Source organism: Pantherophis guttatus, chromosome 4 (genome assembly GCF_059756535.1).
Source record: "Pantherophis guttatus breed Tessera chromosome 4, ASM5975653v1, whole genome shotgun sequence".
In the NCBI taxonomy this organism is placed as follows: Eukaryota; Metazoa; Chordata; class Lepidosauria; order Squamata; family Colubridae; genus Pantherophis; species Pantherophis guttatus.
In genome coordinates, this window is record NC_142066.1 from 29,473,023 (window position 1) to 29,499,202 (window position 26,180).

At 42.4% G+C, this 26,180-nt stretch overlaps 1 protein-coding gene across 3 annotated transcripts in view; it reads right to left on the bottom strand.

Moving 5' to 3' along the window:
* The window catches only part of CACNG7 (calcium voltage-gated channel auxiliary subunit gamma 7), a 70,890-nt gene that overhangs the window by 33,759 nt on the left and 10,951 nt on the right, over positions 1 to 26,180 (bottom strand). For 2 of the 3 annotated variants that reach the window (XM_034419445.3, XM_034419444.3), the window contains 4 exons: positions 25,633 to 25,872; positions 19,858 to 19,962; positions 5,311 to 5,451; positions 886 to 1,031 (listed from right to left, as the gene is read on the bottom strand). In XM_034419445.3, the coding sequence (XP_034275336.1) occupies positions 886 to 1,031; positions 5,311 to 5,451; positions 19,858 to 19,962; positions 25,633 to 25,828 (588 nt within the window). In that variant the 5' untranslated portion in view covers positions 25,829 to 25,872. The remainder of the gene's footprint in view (positions 1 to 885; positions 1,032 to 5,310; positions 5,452 to 19,857; positions 19,963 to 25,632; positions 25,873 to 26,180) is intronic. The other variant, XM_060692798.2, reaches the window with a different exon arrangement.

Consider the following 26,180-nt stretch of genomic DNA (forward strand, 5'->3'; position numbering starts at 1 on the left):
GGTGCATTGTAACTTCAAATGGTCACTAAGCAATTGGCCGTAAGTTAGGATTACCTATATCTCCATAGCTACCTTTTCTCTTGGAAGGAATGGCCAGAACAACAACAACAACAAAAACAACAACAACAACAAAAAGCTGAGGATGACAGGCCTAGTACACAGAAACTTATTTCATCTCATCACAAGCTACCCACTGTGATGTCCAGGATGCTATAAATTTGCCTGAAATGAACCAGAGTGACAACATAGTCTGTATGTTGTGCTCTACAAGCCAGAAGAAGAACAACAGTGCAACAGTGTGATACAAATGAAGACTTGCTTGTGGAGCTATGGTTAGCCTCAAAGTGTGGCAGGAGAGAGTGACTTAAGACACTGTGGGGTTCATCTTACAGTCAGATTCTAAAATGCTGCCCAGCGCTGTTCAGAAGTCCTTCCTGTTGCAATTCAAATGTGGAGGTTGCTGGCAGCTACGTCACATGAGGCTTTTTCCAGACATCTGGTAGGTAGAGGAGGCAAGCAATTCCTTCTGCTCCGACCCTAAGCCTGGAAAATGCTATTTGAGGCACACTGGATTCACACATTGCAGTGAGCCATGATTTTTAAAATCACACTTTGACAGCCAAACCCTTTTCCTCTCTTGTAACGTGTGAAATCATCCAAATATTGTGCTGATACAATGACAATGCGGACAAGCTAAAGTGAGGGACTTTAGAAAATATTAAAAGTCACAACGGCAAATAGCCTGACACATAGTTCATGTGTTCACACAACCCACTGAGCCCAAACCAAACTAATTACAATTTGACTCAGCAATAAAATATGAAGGGAAGTCTAACAATGAGCTGTGCCTGCTGAAATTGAAAGGTTTTGTATTCTCTTCTGTACCTCTTTCAGCAAGAAAGAAGAGGCAGCAAATGCGAAGGACCATCCATAGCGATACTGGAAATACTGCTCCGAACCACTGGGGCGATTCATCACTTCATCATTGATGCTGGAGATGTACAGGACCAAGCCCACCACCAGGGACAGCCCTGAAGAAGAGCAGAGAAGACAAAGGTTGGGATTGGGAGAAGAAACACAAGGTTAAAAAGGGGTGTTATCTCACTTCTACCAACTTCCAGGTTAAGTCTAAGGGTGGTAGTTTGTAGAAGCTTCATTTGGGGTTGAATTGTGGTCCAATCTCTGCAACTGTTCCTTGGCCAACCAAAGCCCTTTCATGTTTAGTCTTGTGGAAAGATTTCTCCTTGGTAGATAATGCTCCCTGCTCCGATCCCCATTGTTTATATTCCTCTCAATGAGGAGAACTTTTGCTCTGGATCACAATGGTGCTTCCAAACTGTAGATTGGATGCTGTCCTCAAGAAATGGCCAAAGAGCCACTGAAAATCAAGGGCGCTTCCTGTTTCCTGCACAGCCCCAAACTCAGTTTCATTTCTTGACCAAGACAGCAGGGAGCATAGAAACACAGACATATACAGATGGTGATTACAGTACAAGGCAGTACACCACAGTCCAATTTTGTGGAGCAGTTTTATGGATTTCTACTACTTTCTCTTCAATGCCAACATTGCACTGTAGAGTTAGTGTTAAAATTACTCCTGGCAGTATTTTGAAACTACTGAACTTCAGCATCCCTTGGTACTCCTGCACCAGAGAAGTGCAATTTGAACTCGCTGCTTCTTTCCTGACGTTCTTCACAGGGCTACACTTTAAGTCCTATTGTCTTAGGGTCCATATTCAGGGTGCCAGCTAATTCTAGAATTGATATCCCATAGGTGTTTTTTTCCCCCCAAAGGGCAACTGGACTTTCTTGCTTTTTTGTTTGAAAACATTTTGCTTCTCATCCAAGAAGCGTCTTTACTACTAACGGAACTGAATTAGAACTGAAGAAGCTTCTTCTTTTTCCAAAAAAACAAAAAGTCCAGTTGCTTTTTGCAAAAAAAGCACTTGTAGAAAAACCTGGTTGACCTGGTTGACTGAGAATCTCCACGGATATCTACAAGCAATGCTGCTTATTCTGCCTGCCCTTTCCTCTTGCTTCTGGCATAGATGTTACCTAGACTTATGAAAAGAATAGGATACTTTATTTGGCCAAGTGCGATTAGACATACAAGGAATTTGTCTCCGGTACAGAAGCTCCCAATGTACATGCAAAGCAACAGAATAATAATAATCGTAACATGATACCAATAAGGGGATAGTAGAGAAGATGAGAAGGATAATAATAATACCACAGCCATGCAACCTGGGTAAATATACTTAGACATAAAACAATACTGTGAGGATTAGATACTCAGTGGAGTGATGGCACAAGGGAAAAACCTGTCCTGTCTCTAGTTGTTTTTGCATGCCTGTCCTATAGCACTGTCCTGAGGAGAGGAGTTGAAACAATTTATGTCCAGGATGTGAAGGGTCTATAGAGATCATCTCGATCCTCCTTCTGACCCGCACAATATATAGATCTTCTATGGAATTCAGGCTAATGGCAGTTCTAACCTAAAAGAACAGTTCTAGCTATCCTAAAAGAAAATGGTAGCCATTTTTTTCTCTCTCTCCCTTTCTTCCTCCTGATGATTGCAATTCCTGCCTAATAGTTTGTGTGAGGAATCAATATGACCAGGGATTGGAGGAAATAAGAATGGCTGAACTGGTGCCCACCAGAATTGGCTAATTGGTGCTGGATTAATTCCAATATTTTGGGCTATAGGCACTGTCTTCCAGGAAATTCTATTTAGAGTGGTGGGGAAATCCTGTTTTTTCAAAGGGTACCCTCCAGAGACTTAGTTCAGCATGAAGAACTTGATCTCTAGCAGTGCTGGGATTCTACCCGTTCCGGCGAACTGGTAGCGGCGGCAGTGGGAGGCTCTGCCCACCTGCCCAGATATCATCACGGACACTCTGCGCATGCACAGAGGTGGCATATACGCTCACATTTGCGAACCGGTAGTGAAGGTAAGTGAATACAACTACTGGTCTCTAAGTGGCAGAGAAGAATTGAACATCCCCACACCATCCCTATGCCTGTCAATTGTTCAGGACGCTTTTGAATACAGCTTTAGTGCTCTTCTAGAAAAGCACTAAATTTATATTCAACATCAGCCTGAACCAGGAGCTGACAGCTAGAAGGATGGATTGCTGGGTTGTGAAGCAGCAGAGAGTAAGCAAGCAAGCTGGGGCACTCTTCTGATCAGCTGTCAGAAGTACAAGCTTATCCAGCTCTTCAAGACAGGATACTTGGTGATTAAACAATCTCTTCATCTACCATCTCCACCAGCCCAGTGGGACAAGTTCTGACAAGACGTTAAAGCCCATGAACCAACATCTTCTCCAACCATAGCAGTGTCGCAACTCAGATTTATATTTAGAAAAGCAGCAGAGCTTGAAATAGGATGGCCATTGAACTGTTGCATGATAACAGTGAAAAAATGGCAAATTTCCTCCTACCAAACCTCCAACATGCACCAGAGGCTAAAATCTTGCATTTTCACAAATACTGGTAGTTCTCGCTGAATGATCCCCAGTGGAATCTGCAATTCCATTGCTAAACGATATGAATGTTCAGCAAGACATCTTGTGATCACAATGAGCTTATGACATCACTTCCACCAGGGTCGTTAAATGAGACATCACATGATCACAACTTGTTATTTTGCTGCAAGATTCACCATTGACCTGCCCTGTCAGAAACCAGCTGTGATCCATAAATGGCAATCATGTGATCATAGGGATGCTGTGACCATCGCAATCATGTTACTTTCCCAGCACTGTCATAATTTTGAACAGTCACTAAACAAGGCAATTGTTAAATGAGCAATATCTGCGGAATCTTTTGAACTCCCAGAGGCTTCAGTTAATATGACACAGGGCATGATTTTCACAGATTTTCTACCCTGTCTTGCAGACTCTATACTCCCCACTCCTATGGGGACCTTGGAGCTGGTTTTAAGGGAGCATGGGAAGCATAATAAAGTGAAATAAGTGGAAAGGATTTCCTAATCCTCTTCCATTAAGAAAATAGATTTATTGTCACTTTTTTCTGTGAACACACTGGAGCACATTAAAAATGAAATTCGGATGCCTGCTCTCAGAAGAAAATATATACAGTGTATAAAATGTAAAGGTTCCCATCGAACATATGTGCTAGTCATTCCCGACTCTAAGAGGCAGTGCTAATCTCTGTTTCAAAACCAAAGAGTCAGCGCTGTCTGAAGACGTCTCAATGGTCATGTGGCTGGCATGACTCAACGCCAAAGGCGCATGGAATGCTGTTACCTTCCCACCAAAGGTGGTCCCTATTTTTCTACTTGATTTTTTACGTGCTTTCGAACTGTTTTTTGTTCAAAACCAAACATTTAGAGTAGCTTATGTGACCCACAGGGCAGAATCTAAAGTCTCCGTCTTTTATCTCCTCATTTTTATTTAAAAAATAAGTTATTGACTTCCGTATTTGTATGTCTTGGATCTGAGAGCACTTACTGAATATAATCTGTTTGTTTCGCTTTGTGGTGTTGAGACCTCCTTGAGGGCACCCATTCTAAACCAAAGGAACAGTCCCACTAGATCAGGAATCTCTAAACTTGGCAATGTTAAGACTTGTGACATGCTCATTGAGGAATTCTGGGAGTTGGTCCATAAGTATTGGTTGCCAAGTTTGGAGACCCCTGTAATAGACCTGTGTTTCTCAATCTTGGGAACTTTAAGATGACTGGAGACTCTTCAGAAGGAGAGTCAATCTGGAACTAAGGAAAAATTTCCTGAGGTGATCAATAAAACAGGTTGTTTTTGGACATTGTGGGTGCTCCATCACTGGAGGTTTCCAAGAAAATATTAGACAATTCTTTGTCCAGGATGGTATAAAGTGTCCTACCTTGGCAAGGACTTGGACTTAGAGCAGTGTTTCTCAACCTTGGTAGCTTGAAGATGGGTGGACTTCAACTCCTAGAATCCCCCAGCCAACAGCGCTGGCTGTGGGATTCTGGGAGTTGAAGTCCACCCATCTTCAAGCTTCCAAGGTTGAGAAACACTGGACTAGAAAATCTCCAAGGTCCTTTCCAGTTCTATGATTCATTAAGATGTGTGGACTTCAATTCCCAGAATTCTCCAGACAGCCATGCTAGCTGGAGAATTCTGGGAGTTGAAGTCCACACTTATAATTCTCAGCCTCGGAAACACTAAGCTAGATCTTCCCCTCTGCACATTGTAAATTCCCACTCTCGATCTTCAACCCAGAACTGCCCCTGCTATTACAATAAGCTCAGAGCTTGCAGCTCAATCTTCCTTAGTAGAACAGCTCCAGCTTCTGAATCCTTACCAGAAAGGATGAAGAAGATGCCTGAAACGAAAGCCAGGATCGTTCTCTGTGGGCGGATATGTCCAATATTGCTAATGACAAAGGCTGTGAAGACCAGGAAGAGGCTGACCATGGGAAAGGGGGTGGCTGTGCGAATGGTCTCTGCCAGGAGAAAGGGAGTAAGAGAAAAAAGAAAGGTGGGGAAAAGGTTAAATGTGAGTCCATCCCTAGACTTGTGCTCAGAGTTATTTCACATTAAGGCTTAGACCAGAGGGATCCCACAAATGAGACGGCTTAAGAACATACACAGCAATCTTTTCCTTCATTGATAAATAACTAGCAGCAATGGATGGAAACTAATCAAGGAAAGAAGCAACCTAGAGCTAAGAAGAAATTTCCTTAACAGTGAGAACAAACAAACAGTGGAACGGCTTGCATTCAGAAATTGTGAGTGATTCATCACTGGAGGCTTTTAAGAGGCTGGACAGCATCTGAAATGGTATAGGGCCGTGATGGCGAACCTATGGCACATGTGCCACAGGTGGCACACGGAGTCATATCAGTGGACACGTGAGCATTACCCTAGTTCAGCTGCAGCGCGCATATACACACCAACCAGATAATTTTCGGGCCTTTTGGGCCCACCAGAAGAAACAGGCCGTTTCTGGCCTCCGGAGGGCCTCTAGGGGGGTGGAGAAGGCCATTTTTGCCCTCCCCGGGCTCCTAGATAGCCTCTGGAGCCTGGGGAGGGCAAAAAACGGGCCTACTGGGCCATCACATGCCAAAAGCGGGGGAAGCGAAGGGGGAGTGCGCACACATGCGGGGTGCATTGAATTATGGGTGTGGCCACACATACAGCCCCCCCCCCCTGCATTCCCGCTTTTGGCACACAATGGCAAAAAGGTTAGCCATCACTGGTGTAGGGTCTCCTGCTTAAGCAGGGGCTTTGGATTAGAAGAACTCCAAGATATCTTCCAACTCTTATTATTTTATATTCTGATTCAATCTGGACTTTTTTGACCCATCCCTGTGAATAGGTTTAGCAGCCTCCTTATTTAAATCTGACACTTCTTTCTAAAACCAACCTGCCCACATTTAAAAGGTGGAGGGGGGGGCAGAATTTTGTCAGGGTCAACCAGAATGCTTTTCATTCCCTTGCAATTTAAATCTGTTCTCTCTGTAAGGAAAGGAAAACCCCAAATGAATCATAAGAACTCCCTGTCAGATTCTGTCACAGTGAAGTAACTGAGCCAAAATGCTTTTAAACTTAACCCGAATCAACTCCCTCTCACCTCAGGGTTAGTAAAATGCTTATTCTGGAAAAACTGCAACATATCTCAGCTGTTTCAGAAGTGACATTGATGACTACAAAAAGAAGGGTGTGATGGTGAAAAAGGCTAGAAAACTTGATAGCAGAATTCAGAAAGATATTATAAAGATTTGAAGTCCAATCCTAGAGCTTAAATAATAAATGAAGGTGTACATAACATCTTCTTATGGAACAAGTTCATACTATTAAATATATCTCATCACAGTCGAGTGAGCCGAAGTCTATTGTAACTTGAAGCACCGTCCTTACTGCAATTTTGAGCACAACGTGCAGAGTGTACACTGTCCATGTATATATGCTACAACAGAAAACAGCAATCATTTGCATGTTATATCATCTATACCACAGAAACATTGCACTGACTTATAGATTCCAATCCATTTATTTTGTTAAGCTTGAAGACAGCATGCTGTAATATGTTTATTATTTCGTTTAATCTTTAAAATCTCTGCCCAAAATAGCTCACACAAGTAAAAATACAGATTTTGTACCATAAATGTAACCCTCAATATAGATGGATAGATGGCAGAATGATTGATAGTTGGTTAGTTGGTTGATGATAGATAGATAGATAGATAGATAGATAGATAGATAGATATGCATGTACACACACACAATCTCACATACACAAACAAACACACACACACATACAAACTTAGAGAGCCAAACTGAGAGCCAGTGTGGTCCAGTGGTTAAGACACCGGACTAGAAAACGGGAGACCGTGAGTTCAAGTTTTGCCTTAGCCATGAAAGCCAGCTGAGTGACCTTGGGCCACTCACTCAATCCAACCCACTTCATAGAGTTGTTGCTGGAAAAATAAGAGGAAGGTGTGTTGGATATATTTGCTACCTTGGATTATTGTAAACAGTGGTGGGATTTAATTAATTTAACAACCGGTTCTCTGCCCTAATGACTGGCTGGGTGGGCGTGGCCGGATGGTCATGTGACTGGGTGGGCGTGGCCAACTCGACATCACTTATTACACCCAGCCCCGCCTCCCGGCCACTCACCCAAAAGGCCTCAATAAGATACAATTTCCCTCTCTATTTATTTACTACTACTGAACATCCAAAACAGCCCGGAAACTAGGCTGAAAAATGGGCGGGGTGGGGCCACACAGTGGTGGGATTAGCCAGTTCGCTGAATTGGACAGAATTTTAACAACTGGTCTGAACTGACTGAATAGCACCTTTGCTTGTAAAACTAATAAAGGTGGAACAGAAATAAATAAATACATACATGCCTGCATACATACATAAATACATACATAATACATAATGTACATACATACATATAAGAGTGAGTGTGTGTGTGTGTGTCTTAAGCCTTACTGAGGTTTTGGTTACTTTCATTAGCAAAGCATAAACCAGGGGAAGCCAGGACTAATATAACTTTGCAATGACATAAAAGAGATTCAGTTTGGGATACTTGTTAAGGCACCAGGCAAACAACCAAGGGGCTATGAGTTCTAGTCCCCGTCTTAAGCCTGAAGCCACTTGGCTAACCTTTTTGCCATTGTGTGCCAAAAGCAAGGGTTGTGTGTGGGGGGGTGTCGTGTGAGCCCACACCTATAATTCCATGAGCTCCGCCCCCGCGCATGCGACCCCCCCCGCACTCCCCCTGCTTTTGGCACGCGATGGCATGATGGGCCCAGTAGGCCCATTTTTTTGCTCTCCCCAGGCTCCAGAGCCTTTCTAGGAGCCTGGGGAGGGTGAAAATAGCCTCCCCCCCCAGGGCCTCCAGAGGCAGGAAACAGCCTGTTTCCCTACTTCTGGTGGTCCCAGAAAGCCCAAAAATCAGCTGGCCAGTGCGTGCATGTGTGCCGGTGCTGAGCTTGCGGGTCTACCAATATGGCTCCACGTGCTGCCTGTGGCAGGCGTGCCATAATTCACTATCATGGGTCTAATCACTCTCACTCATCCCTTAGTAGGAGGCAATGACAAACCACTTCTGAAATAACTTGCCAAGAAAACTGCAGAAACTAGTTGAGGCAGTTGCCAGGAATCAACACTCACTCAAAGGCACCCCCCCCCAAAAGGGACATGTAAATGTGTCATACTGTAAAACAGCATAAACATCTTACTATCTGCCTTTGTAATAATTCTAGAACTATTTTTATATACACTCTCTTGTTTACATATAATCATAAATGGATCCCACTCCATTCAGTCTAACAATTCACTGTCATATTCAGTTTGACTTTGCTACTCTGTCTGAAACATGTTTTTTTTTTCTCAAAACACAAAGTTTCTTAGGACACGAAATTGGGATAAATATCGTATTTCTATGATTCCCTTCAAGGTTTGTATTTGTGGATTACTATTTCCAATAAGGTGACATAATTCACAATTTCCAGCTGTTGCACAGTGTTCCCTGCTGGCAGCTGGACGTTTCATTAGTTCCTTTATAATCTGATAGGGTGATTTGGACCTCCTGCACCTATGAACAATTGCATTTTGGAAAGTGCTGCTTTTCTGACCTTTGCAGGGCAAATTCTATCTACCAATATTCGTGCTTGAATTAATAATGCAAGAGCTCTCTCAAGCTTAGGTTAAAAAAAAAATGAGGGTTTTGGGATGTAACCACAGAGTCAGGTAGTGCATACCAGGCATTGACCACTCTGTTGCTGAAGTCATATTTTCTGCAATCGAGTTTGGAGCAGTTCAGTTTAAGTTTGTATCTATTGTGTGCTTGTGTATTGTTATGGTTCTGTGTTCAAGCTCTGTGTTCAATGACTTTCCTCATCAAGATACTTAGACAGTCTGTTTGAAGAAGCTTTGAGGGAAGGCCAAGTTAATCAAGGTAGACGAGAGAGCACCCCAAATTCCCACGGCTTCCGAGGAGCCTGAGAAGCCAGAGGAACACGATGAATTACTAACTTCTACACGATTGCCAAGAGATATGACATGGATGTGTCCTGCTGTGTACCCAGCGAGACCAGAATGTGACTTTGCTAATTTTAAGGAGCTGGTTATAGCAACTTTCTCAATCTATGCCCTGATCAAAATATTGGAAAACTTCCCTAAACCACCTGGTTGAAGACAACTCTAACACACACACAGCAAAGTGAGGTGTTAGGCTGCTGAGATGGGGGCAGAATATATATAAGAGCCTTGGTGGTGCAGCAAACTAAAGTGCTGTTAAGTAACACCAGCTGCCTGCAATTACTGCAAGTTCAAATCTCACCAGGCTCAAGGTTGACTCAGCCTTCCATTCTTTCGAGGTAGGTAAAATGAGGACCCGGTTTGTGGAGGCAATAAGCTGACTTTGTATAAAAAAGAACACCGCTTGGGGGGGGGAGGGCAAAAGCCCTACTAAGCAGGTATATACAAAAGTATGAAGGTTATTGCTTAATGCATTGTAAGCCGCCCTGAGTCTCCGGAGAAGGGCGACATATAAATCGAACCAATAAATAAATACAATAAATAAATATTAGATTTTGTTCCTATCTCAGCAGCCCATCACCTTATTTCATATATAATGGTATGGAAGAGTGTTACTTTTAAATGCTGTACAAAGTTTTGAGTAAGAGGGGGAGGAGGAGATTTCCCAGTACAAGTAGTGTACTTGACTTACAACAATTCATTTAGGGACCATTCGAATAGCAATAGCAAAAGCACTTAAGACTTATATACCGCTTTACAGTGCTTTACAGCCCTCTCTAAGCGGTTTGCAGAGTCAGCATATTGCCCCCAACAATCTGGGTCTTCATTTTACCAACCTTGGAAGGATGGAAGGCTGAGTCAACCTTGAGCCTGGTGAGATTTGAACTGCCGAACTACTGGCAATCAACAGTCAGCAGAAGTAGCCTGCAGTACTGCAGTCTAACCACTGCACCACCATAGCCTTTTCTTTTGAAGTGACAATGACACTGAAAGAAGTGAATTATGACCATTTTTCACATTTATGACCATTGCACCATCTCCATGGTCATGTAATTTACATTCGGATACTTGACAATTGGTTCATATTTATGACGGTTGCATATTTATGACAGAAGCTTGCACGTTGCCACTTTCTCATGCGTGGGAAAGTAGGAGGGGGGATTTAGTAGAGGAAATGTATTTAGACAAAACAGCATTCTTCCTGTCGGTCAAGGTCAGGGCGATCCTGCATCTGGAGAAGGAGAGGTTGGAGTGATGTCTCGAGATGGGATGGCGGTTGATTGGAGCATGTGATCGACTGAGGAGTGAGAGGATGGTTATAGGGGTTTTGATTTATTGAGGGAAAACCCGGACCTCTCAGATTCGGGTTTCCCCAGATGTGCCAGTTTACCTATTCTAGTAAAGAGAACTATGAAAAATGCTTGCTTCAGAGTCTTTACTTGGAATGGGGGGTTTTCTGGAACGCTGACACCGGGATCATGGGAAAGCAAGAGTCACTTAACAACCATGTAACTAATTTAAGAACTGCAGTGATTCACTTCAGAAATGTGGCAAGAAAAGTAATAAAATGGGGCAAAACTCACTTAACAAATTAATCAGTTAGCTACATAAATTTTAGACTCAATTGTGCTCATAAGTCAAGGACTGCCTGTATAGCTCTGCTCTGTGCATTGATAGTTTGGTATTTGTTGCCTGCAATATAAAATAGTTAGGGCAGTGTTTCTCAGCCTTGGTAGCTTGAAGATGGCAGCGCTGGCTGGGGGATTCTGGGAGTTGAAGTCCACCCATCTTCAAGCTTCCAAGGTTGAGAAACACTGAGTTAGGGTCATCTTATAAACGGGCATTCTCTGTTCCAAGTTCTGCAGCATTCAAACAAGGTCAGGCTACATGCATTAATATTGGGGACAAAGTGCACCATCTCTGAAAGTAAAATATGTGATTTTTTATGTTCCTTCTTGCAAGAATTCCCTGTGCATAATAACTATATACATAAGGAAGAAAGTTCCTATTCTTTTCCTATTGTCCTTATTTTCTAGTCTATCCCAGCCCCACCCCACTGGGATTGTGATCCCTCACTGTGACAATAATAGTCTCTCTGCTAGCACTGATGATGTTACCTAGTTGGGTAATGAAATGTCTGCAAGAAAACCACCAAACTCAGAGAGCACCAAGGCCCCCACAGTTCAATCATGAGCTACAAATATTCTCTTCTATTGGTAGTTTTATCTCTTCTGTCCCAGCAGATGACAGCAAGTGACTTCTCTTGTCTAGGATGGGGGCTAGATGGGAGAACCAGCAGGGAATATTACAGGTCTAGGTAGACTGGGAAAGTGAACAATATCCCAGAAGAAGACAGTGGCCAATCATTTTGGTATTGCTGCCAAGAAATTGGAAATCAAGCAATCTGTGTGTCTGCTCCCACCTCCCCAGAGGCATCATAGCAGAAGGCCTGCTGATCAAACAGGCACTGAGCTGGGGAAAATTGATCTCAGGCTACAGGAATCACGTCACATGAGGCCATCAGTCAACCTTTCCTATCTCTTCTCCATTCCATTAGTCATTGCTTGTGCTGATTCTGGGTATGGCTGAATATAAAAAAAGAATAAATATAAAACTGGGAAAGGCAGGTTTGATAGCAGCCGGTAACATCTCTTTTCCAATCAATTCCGCTCACTCCTTTTCACCTGTTTAAGTTTTATTATCCCTCATCCGGATACACACATCCTGCATGCCTTCACTTCCTCCTTAAAATCCATCCTCAAGTGTGCTTTTTCCTGCACAGTGTCATAGCTGAGTTTTTCCCCTTCTGTGTGGAACTGCACAAGAGTTTGCTGCTGATAAAATGACATTTCCTTTGACTATCCCATTTGTCCTTGCTGGAATTTCTGCTTGGGACAGCACTAATAATGAGCTGCATAATTCTTTCTACTCTCTGCATGCCAGGATTGCACCATTTTCTGACCGGCGCTGACTGCTGGGAGCACAAAGAATTTTTTTCCAGGTTTAAGTATAAGAGTGAAGTAGTTCCTTATTTTATCCAGCAGAGGGGGCAGGAATAAATATATTCATATTTTTCTCTCTCTCACACACACACACATATATACAAAAACATACATACTCTCTTGGAGTGTAGGGCTACAGCATCTGTAGCAAAAAGTGAGAAAATTGTTTGATGGCAGCAGCCAGACACAGCGGACTCTAAATTCATTACTGCCATCTAGTGGCTATCTGGATTTGTGCAGAACTGATACAGTAGCCTCACTTGCTCCTAACTGCTGCCGTGGCGATCTTTTCTTGCTGGTCAAATTCCCACAAAGTTACTTTAATATAATCACAATAACCTTAGCTGCTCTGAAGGAGTGTGTTTTTTCACTTTTATTCTAGTTGCAATCCATGGCACTTTCAAAATCTCATATTGCATTTCTTTGGCACAATCAGATGACGGATTAACTTATCCACCGGTATTCGCAGGTATTCTTCTTTTTCTCCTTGGGGTAAAAAGAGCTGCTGGCTGCCATGACCTATAACCCTCCAAAAGCTGAAACTACAAATTTTACCCTGCAGATTGTCCACTCGCCAATCACCTACCTGGAGTGTTTAGCAATAGCACTTAGATTTATATACCCCTTCACAGTGCTTTACCGCCCTCTCTAAGCAGTTTACAGAGTCAGCATATTGCCCCCAACAATCTGGGTCCTCATTTTATTGACCAAGTTGGAAAAATGGAAGGCTGAGTCAACCTTGAGCCAATGAGACTCGAACTGCTGTCAGTCGGCAGAATTAGCCTGCAATACTGCATTCTAACCACTGAGCCACCACAGCTCTTCTTCTGCTTATTGGGACATCAAGTTGACCATTCTTCAGAAGATGCTAAATCCATTAGCAAAGCAGACCCTCCAAACAGCTGTTCTCCCTCCATCCTAAAAGAGGGTGAAAATTTGGGTGTGTCTTATACATGGAATGTAGCCCCGCCCAGCTTCTGAAATGGAGGTTTCAGAAGCTGAAAAAAAAGCCTCTGAAACAGAAATTTTAGAGGCTGAAAAAAAGCCTCTGAAATGGAGGTTTCAAAGGCTGAAAAAAAAGCCTCTGAAACAGAAATTTCAGAGGCTGAAAAAGAAGCAAGGAACAGAGCTCACAATCAACGAACCTGTTGCTAATGTTCACCTCTGGGAACAGCTGATTGGGGTATTCCGGGAGGCCATTCACCCGCCAATCAGCTTTTTTCTTATTTTCCTCCCCAAAAACTAAGGTGCGTCTTATATTCCGGTGCGTCTTATAGTCAGAAAAATGCGGTAAATGTATCCTATCTGGGCTGCAGATCTCTGAATGATTGCTGGATGGCAGCCAAGAGATACAGGAATCCTCAAACCTTAGCTGTCATTTATACCGGTAATCCTTGCTTAGCGACCATTCATTTAGAACTATTCAAAATTATGACAGCACTGAAAAAAGTGACTTACAAGTGATCCTCACACTTATGACCATTGCAGTATCTGGGCACTTGGCATCTGTCATGCATTTATGAGAGTTGCAGCATCCCCCCATCATGTGATCCCCACTTGTGACCTTCCCAGTTGGCTTTTGACAAGCAAAGTCATTGGGGAAGCCAGCAGGAGTCGCAAGTCACAGTCACATGACATCATGCTTAACAACTGTGGGTGAATTGCTTAATAATTGGACCTGGGACTGCTGTCACTAAGTGGGGCAATCACCTGATCTTTCGTTTAATTACCTCTTCACTTGGTGACAAGAGTTTCTGGTCCCAATTAGAGTCATTAAGTGAAGACTACCTGTAGTTATTTGGATTTTCGCAGTCTAGATAGGACCTGTTGCTGATCAACTCTTGGGGCAGCTTCTAGATTTTGCCTGAAAAGAAATACCAACCTTCAAATATCCTCAAATGTCTTTGTCCATGTGGATAGATAGTTTGCATCTTGATATGTTCCTGTTTAAGCACTTTCTTAAATTTGAACCCAGAACTAAGTAGCAAGCCCACTTCCCCACTCAATCCCAGATCCACTTGATTCCTATTAGTGGTAAACATTAATTCATGCCACACCCATTAAATCTTGGGAGCCTGGTGAGTCCACTGTTGGGAACCTGGCTGGCACCCTAAAGCTCAAATTAATGCATTGCCCCCCCAACCCCCACACCTCTTGCAAAACTCCCATTTTTTTCAACCTCCAACAAAAGAGAGCCATTTACAGGTTTTCTTTCTTTTTGCCGTGCCCATCCCATTTTCTCCACAAAAATAATTGCCAACTTGTTAACTCTTCTGGAATTCTTGGATGAGAATTTATAATGGAGCCTTCTCCAAGGCACCATTAATCACCTCCTTTTTTGCCAAGAAAATTGCCCATATTAAGAATCCTTGATTTATTTTGAATTAGCAATCTGGGTTAGGGCAAAGAGCGTCTTACCAATCTCTTAATAAGAAAATGGGGGATTAAAAACAAATAAACTTTGAGTCACCAATTAAACCCATCTCTACGCTTAGGATCCTTGATTTCTGGGTGGGTGGGAGGTTACTGTTTTAGTTAATAAATCAGAATCAGAACATTTTCAACAGAGGTGTCCTGGGAGGAGGGCTAATGCCGAATTGAGGATCATACATTGTAACACGAACTGTCTGTTTGTACATGAGAGGGGTGGAGATTGTGTGGCACTATTTATTGCTTCTTGCATGGCATCATTTTGACAACATTATCACACTCTTTAGGCAGAATGGGAAGTAAACTGCACGTCTGTGAAATCAACAGATGTTGAAACTCTGCTGCATTCTGGAAAAGTTTAAGCCTGATTAGTTGATCATCTGTACAGGGACATGAAAAAATACACCTCAAACCAATTCCCATAATTTGAATGCAGTAATTTAGCAAAATGTGGAAAAGAGTGTTGATATAACTATTTGAAGTAGCTGGTTGTTGGACTTTACCTGAAGGAAATATAGGGGCATTTGGGAAGGAGACAATTAAAGCCTCCAAAGTAGAAAAGATCTTAAATCTGTTAGCACTCAGAACAAGATAACCATTAATGCATTGGGCACCATTTTGGTCTGTCATGACTTCGCGACACTGCCTACATCAGGGCTGTCAAACTTGTGGTCCGCAAGCCAGATGTGTCACACGCTGGCCACACCCACACCCAGTTTAGCGAAGGGGGGGAAAGTCCCAATAGGTCATGTGACACCGCCATGACAACACGAGTTTGACACAGTTTTGGCTTGGTTTTGCATGGTTATACCTTGTATTTTATTTTCCTTTCTTTTCCTTTCTTTTTACTTTAGTTGATAGGGAGGGTGGCTCCATTTGCTGTAATCTGACCAGTGGCGGTGACAATTGTTACTATGCACAGAGCAATCATAATTGCATGTTCTCCATCGTCATCCACTAGCCCAGGGATGGGCAACTGTAGCCCCTTTATGCCCTGTAAACCTCAACTCCCAGAATTCCTGAGCCAAGATGGCTGACTCAGGAATTCTGGGAGTTGAGGCCCACAAGGCATAAAGGGGCCATAGTTGTTTACTCTTGCACTAGCCATTTCTGGCTAAGGCCAGTGACAAAATCGGAACTGGATTTCTTAATCATTAATCATTCTTAATCAATTACCCACTCCCTTGCAGCCATAGTAGAAAATTAAGTTTATCAATCATTTCCTTCCATTTCATCACCCCCTCCCCCATCTCATAACCAGGCCTTTTGTCTTTCATTCAGACTATTTTCAGACAGGGGTTTAGCACCCTTTCAGAAAAGTGGTAGACCCATATTCAGAAATAGGCTGAGGGACACGTCATATGCCTGGGCACCTCTGCCACTGTGCCAAATATGTCATTTCAAGCACATTCTTATGTGCTCAAGCCTGCCCCTTTTTAAGGAGTGTGATTTAGCAGTTTACTTTTGGTGGGAGGAGAAATGAAGTTTATTTATTTTTATTTATTTTACAAGAATCTCTTCTTGAAGCACCTCTGAATGGCCTACAAGTTAGGAAATCAATCAATCAATTTAACTTGCCCCCCCCCATTAAATCCCTACGGATAGCAACCATTGATGGTTTTGTTCATAGGACTAAGCAGGGGTCAGCAAGAAGGGGAGGCACAATTTTTAGAGCTTCTCTATCTCATTATGACTACCAAAATCAGTGAATGTGTTCCTGCCAGCTGGTAATGTTGGGGGTAAAAAAGAAACCCAATCATACTTCTTACACATATGTAAAAGAGGTGGTGCTTTGATGACATGATTATGACTGCCATCTTGATTTTGCTGATCGTCTTCATGCAGACCCCAATCTCTGCACTGGAGAAATAGTGGCTTGACCGAGGTCATCTAGTGCATTGCCAGCTGAGACAAGATTTTAAGATGCCAGATCTCAAGCCCTTAGGCTGAAATGCTCTGCCCTTTTATACATGTCTGCCACTTCAACCAGATGCCTCTAATTTGTGGCCTGTCAACTCCTTCCAGCCAACCTAACCAGGTCATTTTTTGATGGTCTGCAACCATCGAGGTAGTCCTTAATTTATGACAATTGAGATCAGAATTTTTGTTGTTAAGCTAGGTTGTTAGTAAGTTGCACCCAATTTCACAATCTTTTTTGCCATGGTTGTTAAGCAAATCACTGCCGTTGTTTAAAATGGATCATGTAATCATGAAACAAATCCGTCTTCCCTCATTGACTTTGCTTGTCGGAAGCCGGCTGGGAAGGCTGCAAATGGCAGTCACATGATCCCAGGAAGCTGCAACCCTGGTAGGTAGTTGCCAAACACCTGGATTTTGATCATGTGACCATGGAGATGCTGCAATGGGCAAAGTGCGAGGACCGGTTGTAAATTACTTTTTTCAGTACTGTTGTAATTTCGAATGGTCACTAAACAAATGGTTGTAAATTGAGGACTAACTGAATTTGAAGGTGAATGTTTCCTTGTCAGTCATGACCAACTCTCAATTTCTTAGCCAAGGGAGCCAGCATCATCCAAAGACAATTCCCATGTCACGTGGCCAGCATGGCTATACTCTGAAGTGGTTCCTATTAATCTACTCCCATCTGCATGCTTTTGAACTGGGAAGGAACTGGGCCAAGTAATGGGAACTCACTCCATTGCGTGAAGTGTCGGGTCTCAAACCTCGGCTGTCAGCTCTCCAGCTGACAAGCTCAGTGTCTTTAACCACTGAGCCATTTTGTCCCCTTATCTGTATTTAACAAAGTATAAAATGGGAATCTGACAATTGCAGCTTTGCCTGACCCTCCAAGTCATTTCCGTAATCTGCCAGCATTCTAAATATACTAAAAACAGGGGTGGCTGAGAAAGGGGGGCACATGCAAACGGGGTGCTGGTAGAAGTGGAAGTGTCAAGGAAAAATGCTGCCCTCCCCTGAAGAAATCCAAATTTGACAATGCTTTCATGGCAAACTGGGCTTGTTTGGCTCACTGCTGCTCAGCTAGCCTTGTCCTGATGCTGCAATGCTTGCTGTGCTCACACCATTACTCATGCGAGCTCTGATTTACATCACACACACCCTTTGCACCACTTCACAACTCTCAAGCCATCCCAGAGGGTTGAGACAGCCATAGTAAGGGAGGGGAGAGCCACAAGAGCAGAGGGACCAGATCCACTAGGACAGATGGATGGGGCACACTTGGTCACAATCAAGTGAAGGTCTGCCCTGCTCAGATCCAGACATCAACTGAATCTGGGTTGGGTAGATGTCCCAATCCACTAGCTGAGAGGTGGCCAGAGGCAGTGTTTGGTTTAATTACCAATATGATACTCAGCACAGAAACCTGGCTCCATTTTTTATGGATTGATTGATTTCTATCTTGCCTTTATTCTTATCCAACTCACAGTGGCATGCATACACTGTGGTTCCCATGAGGTGGGTTGGGCTGAGAGAGGGGGACTGGTCCAAAGTCACCCAACTGGCTTTCATGCCTAAGGTGGGACTAGAACTCACAAACTTCTGGTGATTCGCCCAAAGTCAACCAACTAGCTTTCATGTCTAAAATGGGACTAGAACTCACAAACTTCTGGTGATTGGCCCAAAGTCACCCAACTGGCTTTCATGCTAGAACTCATAGGTTGCTGGTGATTGGCCCAAAGTCACCCAACTGGCTTTCATGTCTAAGTTGGGACTAGAACTCACAAACTTCTGGTGATTGGCCCAAAGTCACCCAACCAGCTTTCAGGCCTAAGGTGGGACTAGAACTCACAAACTTCTGGTGATTGGCCCAAAGTCACCCAACTGGCTTTCATGCCTAAGGTGGGGCTAGAACTCATAGGTTGCTGGTGATTGGCCCAAAGTCACCCAACTGGCTTTCATGCCTAAGGTGGGAATAGAACTCATAAGTTGCGGGTGATTGGCCCAAAGTCACCCAGCCAAAGTCACCCAGGGAGTGGTGGAACTAGAACTCAGCTGGTTTGTAGCCCAGCCCCTTTACCAATACAAACCAACTTAGGTAAGTCCTATATTCTCTGATGTGCATCCCAGCCATAGGGGGCTTAGTGCCCAGGTCCTTGATCGTTGCCCCTTATGCACATGGCAGATTTCTCTCAAATGATATAGACAAACCATTGGCAAACCAGGATTACACCTAAACGCTGTGTGGAAATCCAGCAGGTTTGGAGGGGGAGAGATTCCCCTCCTGCCATTCTCTGTCAGTTGCCTCTGACTTGCCAGTTGCCCTGAACTGTTTCTGTTCAGGCAGGGCAAGAAAGTTGGTAGTCTCCCTCTCTCTCCCTTCCCCCACCCCCCAATGCCTCTCTTTTAGTACATTTGGTGCCCTTTTCCTCAACTGCAAAGTGTGCAAGTACTTTTTCTCATCTGTGAAAATTAACAACTGTATTGAAGCTGACTCATAAACATTTGTAAGTGACTTAGAAGAACTCAAAATACAGGTCATCACCATAAAGTTGGGAGAGGCAGGTTTGCAACCTTAACTTTGCTGAGCAGATGACAGCAAAGGGTTAAGGTAATACCTTTTGTGGTTCTGGTTGTTAAAATCTTGGAAATGATGGAGATGGGCATCTGATGTGGATAAAATAATAATGGCAAGGAATGCATTACAGGCTGAGATTTCTGTCCTTTATAGAATGGATAGAATCTGTATTATATGTGCAAGACCTTTCCCACAATGGACTTGTAATTGTGTGAATGGCTTTAAAAATGAAAGGTGGGCTGAGATATAAGTTAGGAACCTGGAGGTATTTATGGTGCACAGGAACATATACTGTATGTAGAGCATTAACTCTTTTCTTCAGCTGCTGTGCTGATTTGGCTCGCCTCTCCAATATGCACCTAATATTAATTGATCCATTGATAATGCTGGGAATCATATCATGTCTAGATGTCTTATCTACTTACTGAGGATATTTTCTGTGTTCTCCGTAACAAGGGGCCCTTCAGGATCAGGGTCAGGCCTCGGCTCGAGGAAGTATTCTGAAGCCACACAGCTGCCTTTTTTCTGACCTAGAAAGAGAAACAAGGCATAAAACTTCAGACTGAACCCTCAGCAAGTTTAAGAAGTGTGGACTTCAACTCCCAGAATTTCCCAGCCAACACAGCTGGAGATTCCCAGGAGAACTCTGGGAATTGAAGTCCATCCCTCTTACAGTTGCTGAGGTTCAGGTAACACTGGTATAGGACCTTCAGGGAAGAAATGGTGCCTTTGTAGAAGGAAGTCCCAAATCAGCAAGGCCGAAATTACTATGTAAGATAAGTCAGCTCAGAGCTAGTACCAAGCAGGATGCCTCTGACCATATCCAAAGCCTTTCTAAGATAGAGGAGAAAGAGGACAGTCAGTTTTTGTTCTGTTGTCCATAACGTGATCCTGAGGCTCCAAGAGCCATCCTGGAGGAGGTGCAACTCTCAGGGAGGCTCAGCCAATCTCAATGTACGCATGTTGTACTCTGACAATAAAGGTTTGAATTTGAATTGAATTGTAACTCTTTTCTTTTACTATTTTATCTCGGGATAAAAATTAACCAATGGTCCCATACATGCATCTCTAAGGATAGGAGAGCATAAAGGAGGTGGGTGGAGACAAGTGGGGATCCTTTTTAGTGAGTGCCACAAAAGATCAGATCCTCACAAATCCTCTTGTGAAGGTCCAACTGAACTAATTATGCCTATGCACAAGAATCTTCTCAACTAAAGGTGAATATCTGTTTGGGTTAAGGTCAACAGAATTCAAGGAAGGTTGGGCTTAGTTCACTAATAGTTATGTAGGGATTCTAGGCTGGTCACTCTTTTAACTCCTCCCCCAGATTCTGCCACTCCTTGTCCTACATTACTTCAATAGCTTCCTGGCAGCTGGTACAGCCAGTTAACCCTCGCCTTCTACCGTGCCACAGGAAAGGGCCTCTGGATCAAGGAACAAGTAGCCAAAGTCCCACGTTCCAAAGGAGCATTGGGCAGAGGTGAAATGCTCCTGGTTTGGACCGGATCGCCCGATCCGGTAGCGATGGAGGTGGGTGGTTCGGAGAACCGGTAGCTAAAATCCCTGCCCCCCCCCCAATGCCCAGCTGAGCTACACAATCATCAGAGGGTTTTTTTTACTTTTAAAAGCATTTTTTCTACAATCTCTTTGGCCAAAAAATGCTTTTAAAAGTAAAAAAACAAAAAAAACCTCTGATGATCGTGCAGCTCAACTGGAATCTTCAAAGGCTTTTAAAAGAAAAAACCCTTTTTTTCTTTTAAATGCCTTTGACGATCCAAACTGAGTTGCCTGATTGGCAGAGGCTTTTTTAAAAAGCCTCTGCCGATCACGCAACTCAGCTGGGATCGTCAGAGCCTTTTGGAAGCATTTTTTTACAACCTCTTCGCCAAAGAGGTTGTAGAAAAAATGGTTTTAAAAGTAAAAAAAAAAAATTGGCCACGCCCACCCAGTCACATTACCCCCCACCAAGCCACGCCCACAGAAACGGTAGTAACAAATTTTAGATTTCATCACTGGCATCGGGTATGCATACGCACTGCTCTGTTCATGAAATCTAGTCGTTCAGATGTTAAACCAGCGCTGGAGACTCAGATTCAAGTTCTACTTCCAACCATGGAAGTTCAGTGGGTGACCTTGGGCCACTCACTCTTCCTCAGTGGCCCCTTCACCTCATAGGAATATTGTTGTGGAGCAAAAAAGGAACTAGAGGGGATAGGACTTTGTGCTCCAGGATAACAATCTAATAAGGAAACTAATGAAGAAATGTCTCTTATGTTCATTGCACTGTTCCATACCCCTTACCTTAGATGTTACAAAGCTATATTATCATTACCAATAACATTGATTGATTCATTCATTCATTATGTGCCATCAAATTCTTTTACTCTGTGTGTGTGCGCACGCGCACACATTGTGCACGTACACACACATACACTAAAACTCTCATTCCTGTAACCCAGAGGTCCCCAAACTTGGGAGCTTTAAGACTTGTGGACTTCAGCTCCCAGAATTCTCCAGCCAGCATAGCTTGTGAAGTCCACAAGTCTTAAAGCTCCCAAGTTTGGGTACCCCTGCTGTAACCTTTAACTTGGCCAAAACAGTGTCTCATAGGGCAACAATCTTTGAACCGAGGTACTTGAAATGGGTTAACTTACAGAACATGTCCAAAATCTGGGACCCAGGACTCCCATTCAAATGAACTTTGGCAAATTTTGTAAAACATTTTATGACACAAAAATCACCATGAAACAGTTTATGGTATAACACAAAATGTCGCAAAACATTTTCTGTGCTGATGTTTGTGCTACACAGTTCAACATGGGCTGTTTTCAAGACAGACGCATCTCTGAATGCATTTCCAATGAAGGCAGTGACTTAGAAATTCTGTCACTGTTAAAAACTCTGAAAAATCTGGTGAGGAAATACTTCTGAAAGGATGGCCCAATGGGTCACAGAGTTACTAGTGTAGGTAGTCCTTGATTTACAACCACACATGAGCCCAAAATTTCCGTTTTGGGCAAGGCAGTTGTTAAGTGAGTTCTGTCCCATTTTAGGGCCTTTTTTGCCATAATTGTTAAGCAAATCACTGCAATTGTTAACGAGAATCATGCAGCCATTAAGTGAATCTGGCTTCGACCCATTGATTGCTTGTTGGAAGCTGACTGGGGAGGTTAGAAATGGTGATGACGTCACCAGGAGGCCATGCAACTGTCATAAATACATGCCAGTTGCCAAGCAGTCAAATTTTGATCATGGGCTGCAATGGTAAAAACTGGTCACAAGTCACCTTTTTTTCAGTGCTTCAGTGGTTGTAAATCAAGAACTACCTCTATGTTAATAAGAATTTGAATGATGGTATTACTACGTATACTTAAATAATATGGTGACTGGCATAAAAATAATATATCGAACTATTGATTAAATAAATAATGAAACAATGAAAGATTATAACTTGGCATGAATAGATGTTTACTAAATGTAACAAATATGATCAAAAATACTTTATTTGTATTAAAATGTATGACATGCAGAATATGGTGATTGATGTAAAAATAACATTGAATAACTAAATAATGAAGGATTATGTTGAACAAGCAAATAATGGAAGATTTCAATGTTTGTACTATTGTTAGAATTATATAAGCGTGTTAAAAGTAATAAATATGATTAATAATATTCTAATTGTATTAAAAGGTATGATACAGGGTGAGTGGCATAGAAATGACACATTGAAACATTGAATGATTGAAAGATTATAATTTAATAAAAATGTGTGTATTAGTACAAGGATTATATAAGCTTGTTAAATGAAACAAATATGACTAATACTATTTTATTTGTATTAAAATGTATGATGCTCAGATGTCACACTGTTCACACATTGATGTGTTTGTAAAAAATAAAAAACTTTAAAAAAAGAACTACCTCTATGCATTTTATTTTATGTATCTAAATCAGTGTTTCTCAATCTCAGCTCTCTTAAAATGTGCAGACTTCAACTCTCAGAATCCTTTAGCCAATTGGCTGGGGAATTCTGGGAATTCATGCATCTTAAAGTTACTGAGATTGAGAGAGACCAATTTAAGCCTTTATCACCAAAGTGTTGGAAATGCAACCATGAATTAATCATAATCATCATAATCATAAGTTTATTTGTCAAGCATATATAAGATAACAGGCAAAAGTATAAACATAATTTGAATACATGAAAAGAGTAAGTAAAAAGGAATATTAGGACAGGGATGCTAGGCACGCTGGTGCACTTATGCACACCCTTTACAGACCTCTTAGGAATGGGGTGAGGTCAACAATAGACAGTTTTAAGGTTAAGTTTTAGGGGTTTGGGGAAGAAACTACAGAGTCAGATAGTGCATTAGGCACGTACTATCATACGTGGTGGTTATTAGGCACATACTATCATATGTGGTGGTTATGTAAAAAAGCAAAGGAGTATTGGTGGAAGATTTATTTATGGTTGGCAAAAATAATTGGAGAAGAAATAGAATATAAACCAGAACTATTCCTATTGGGAATAATAAATGGGAAATACAGTAAAGGGGTAACTCACTTAATAACACATATTATAATAGCAGCAAGAATGAGTTTTGCCCAAAAATTGGAAAAAAAACCTCTAGAAGATGAAGTGATCAAATTTTTTTTGACATGTGCGGAAATGGATAGATTAACCTTGGAATTGAAAAATAAAGGCGAGTCAGAATACCACGAGATATAGAACAAATTTTGTCAATGGTTGGAACAGAAAAGAGGGTTGAAAAACAAGAACTGACTAGAATTCATAAAATGGAGAATTAAAGTTATGTATGTAACTATAATAGAATGATAATGGATAAAACAAATGTATAAGTACTATAGAAAGAAGAAGGATGTCTTTATATATGTAAATACTGAACAGACTAATTGTATATAAGGTACATATGATACTTATCTTTCATTTTAGTATGTATGGCAAAGAGAATGCCAGGATGGTTACACCGTGTCCAATGTTTTAATATGTGTGTAATAAAACTTTAATTAAAAAAAAAGAGAGAGAGAGGCCAATTTAAATGTATTTTTGTTTGGAGAGGGGTCTGCAGTCTGTCAAAAGGGATCCATGGCACAAAAAGGATAATACTCCGTGGTTTAGAGGCAAGAATAAAGGGGGATATCATTGCATAGGAAAGACAAGATAGCTAAATGTGCATGGATGGATAGTTGAGTTGCACAATTTAAACAAATGCAGTATTTGCAATATTTCTAGCATTATTCAATGAAAAGAAGACAGGCAGACCTTCTCATTCCAAGACTCTTAATGAATTCTTCTCTCTTGGAAATAATATACCCCTAAAGTCAATTCTGACCTGCCTCCCCAGCCTGACAGCGGTAATATCCCTCCCCTGGTTCTATCCGGTTCGCTGAACCGGTAGCATCGGTGGCAGGAGGCTCCGCCCACCTGCCGGGATATCATTACATTCCTTTTTTACCATCTGCACATAACGTGCGCGCACTCCCGTTCCCGAACCGATAAGGTAAAGGCAAAGGTAAGTGGATTTCACCGCTGCAGCCTGATTAGCATGGCTTGGAATTCAGAACCAACTTTTAAAGCTAAATTTAGGTGAATGAAGAACCTGAAGAACCTTGTCAAGAGCTAAACTGCAGACCACTCCAGACCTTCTGGGAAGAACCACATTTCTTGGGTTTCCACATTGCCCAATGATTTCAACTTTGCATATAGTCAACCAGAATTAAGTTGATTAGAATATGAATGTTGCCCTTCAGTCAAGGCATTGTTTTGCTACTCTAGCTATCAAATGTTGATCTGTTGTGAAATTACCAGCTAGGTTGGAAGGAGGAGTCAAGAAAGGGCCTAGCTTGGAGTCTTTCTGCAGCCGCAAGCAGCATAAACTAGACCTTCCTCAAGATCCACGAAGCCTTATCTGGTTGTTCCCAAGACAAGAAGTCTGGTGAGATTCTTGCAACATAGGTGGTAGACAATAAAGTTACTGATTCTCGCTATTCACGAGTGGCTCCGGTTGCTTGTATCTGGTATGATCTGAAGAATATAGAGGAATTTAGAAAATGAGGACACTCGAGTCCAGTTTAGTCCTGAGGTCCTAAGATGGAAATACTAAGACTGGTCCTAAGATACGGTCCTAAGAGTCATAAATGAAAGCAGCATTGCAAGAGAGACCTCAGACCCTTACCTGCAAAGAAGCAAACCCTCCAGAGGCCAGCATGGAGTGCCATGACTATTTCCGTGGTCTGGTTTTGCGGAAACACAATCCCTTCCTCCATGAACAGCCAATAGTCAGTACTGACAGCAATGCCCACCAGGAGCAGCCCACACGCTCCAAAAACACTAGACAGCAGGGTCAGGGCGCGACTGCTGCAGTTACTCATCCTAGGTGGCAGAGAGAGCGACTGGCCAAATGCAGCGCAAGGACCTGGAAGAGAAATAAACCCCAATCAATCCAAAACTCCTGGGGAGTACTAAAACCAAACCAGACAGACAACAAACAGAATAACAGAGTTGGAAGGACCTTGGAGGTTTTCTAATCCAACCTCCTTCTCAAGCAGAAAACCCTACACCATTTCAGACAAAAAAACTTGTGATTTTTACTAGACTATTTGTTGCCCGTTTTTGAATCAAATGTGTTGGTTCCCAGAGATCTCCAGAACTGCTGGTTCTCAAATGCTTTTATGTTGTCTTGGATAATTTGAGCCACCAAATTCGTTAAAATTTTCCCCAGGC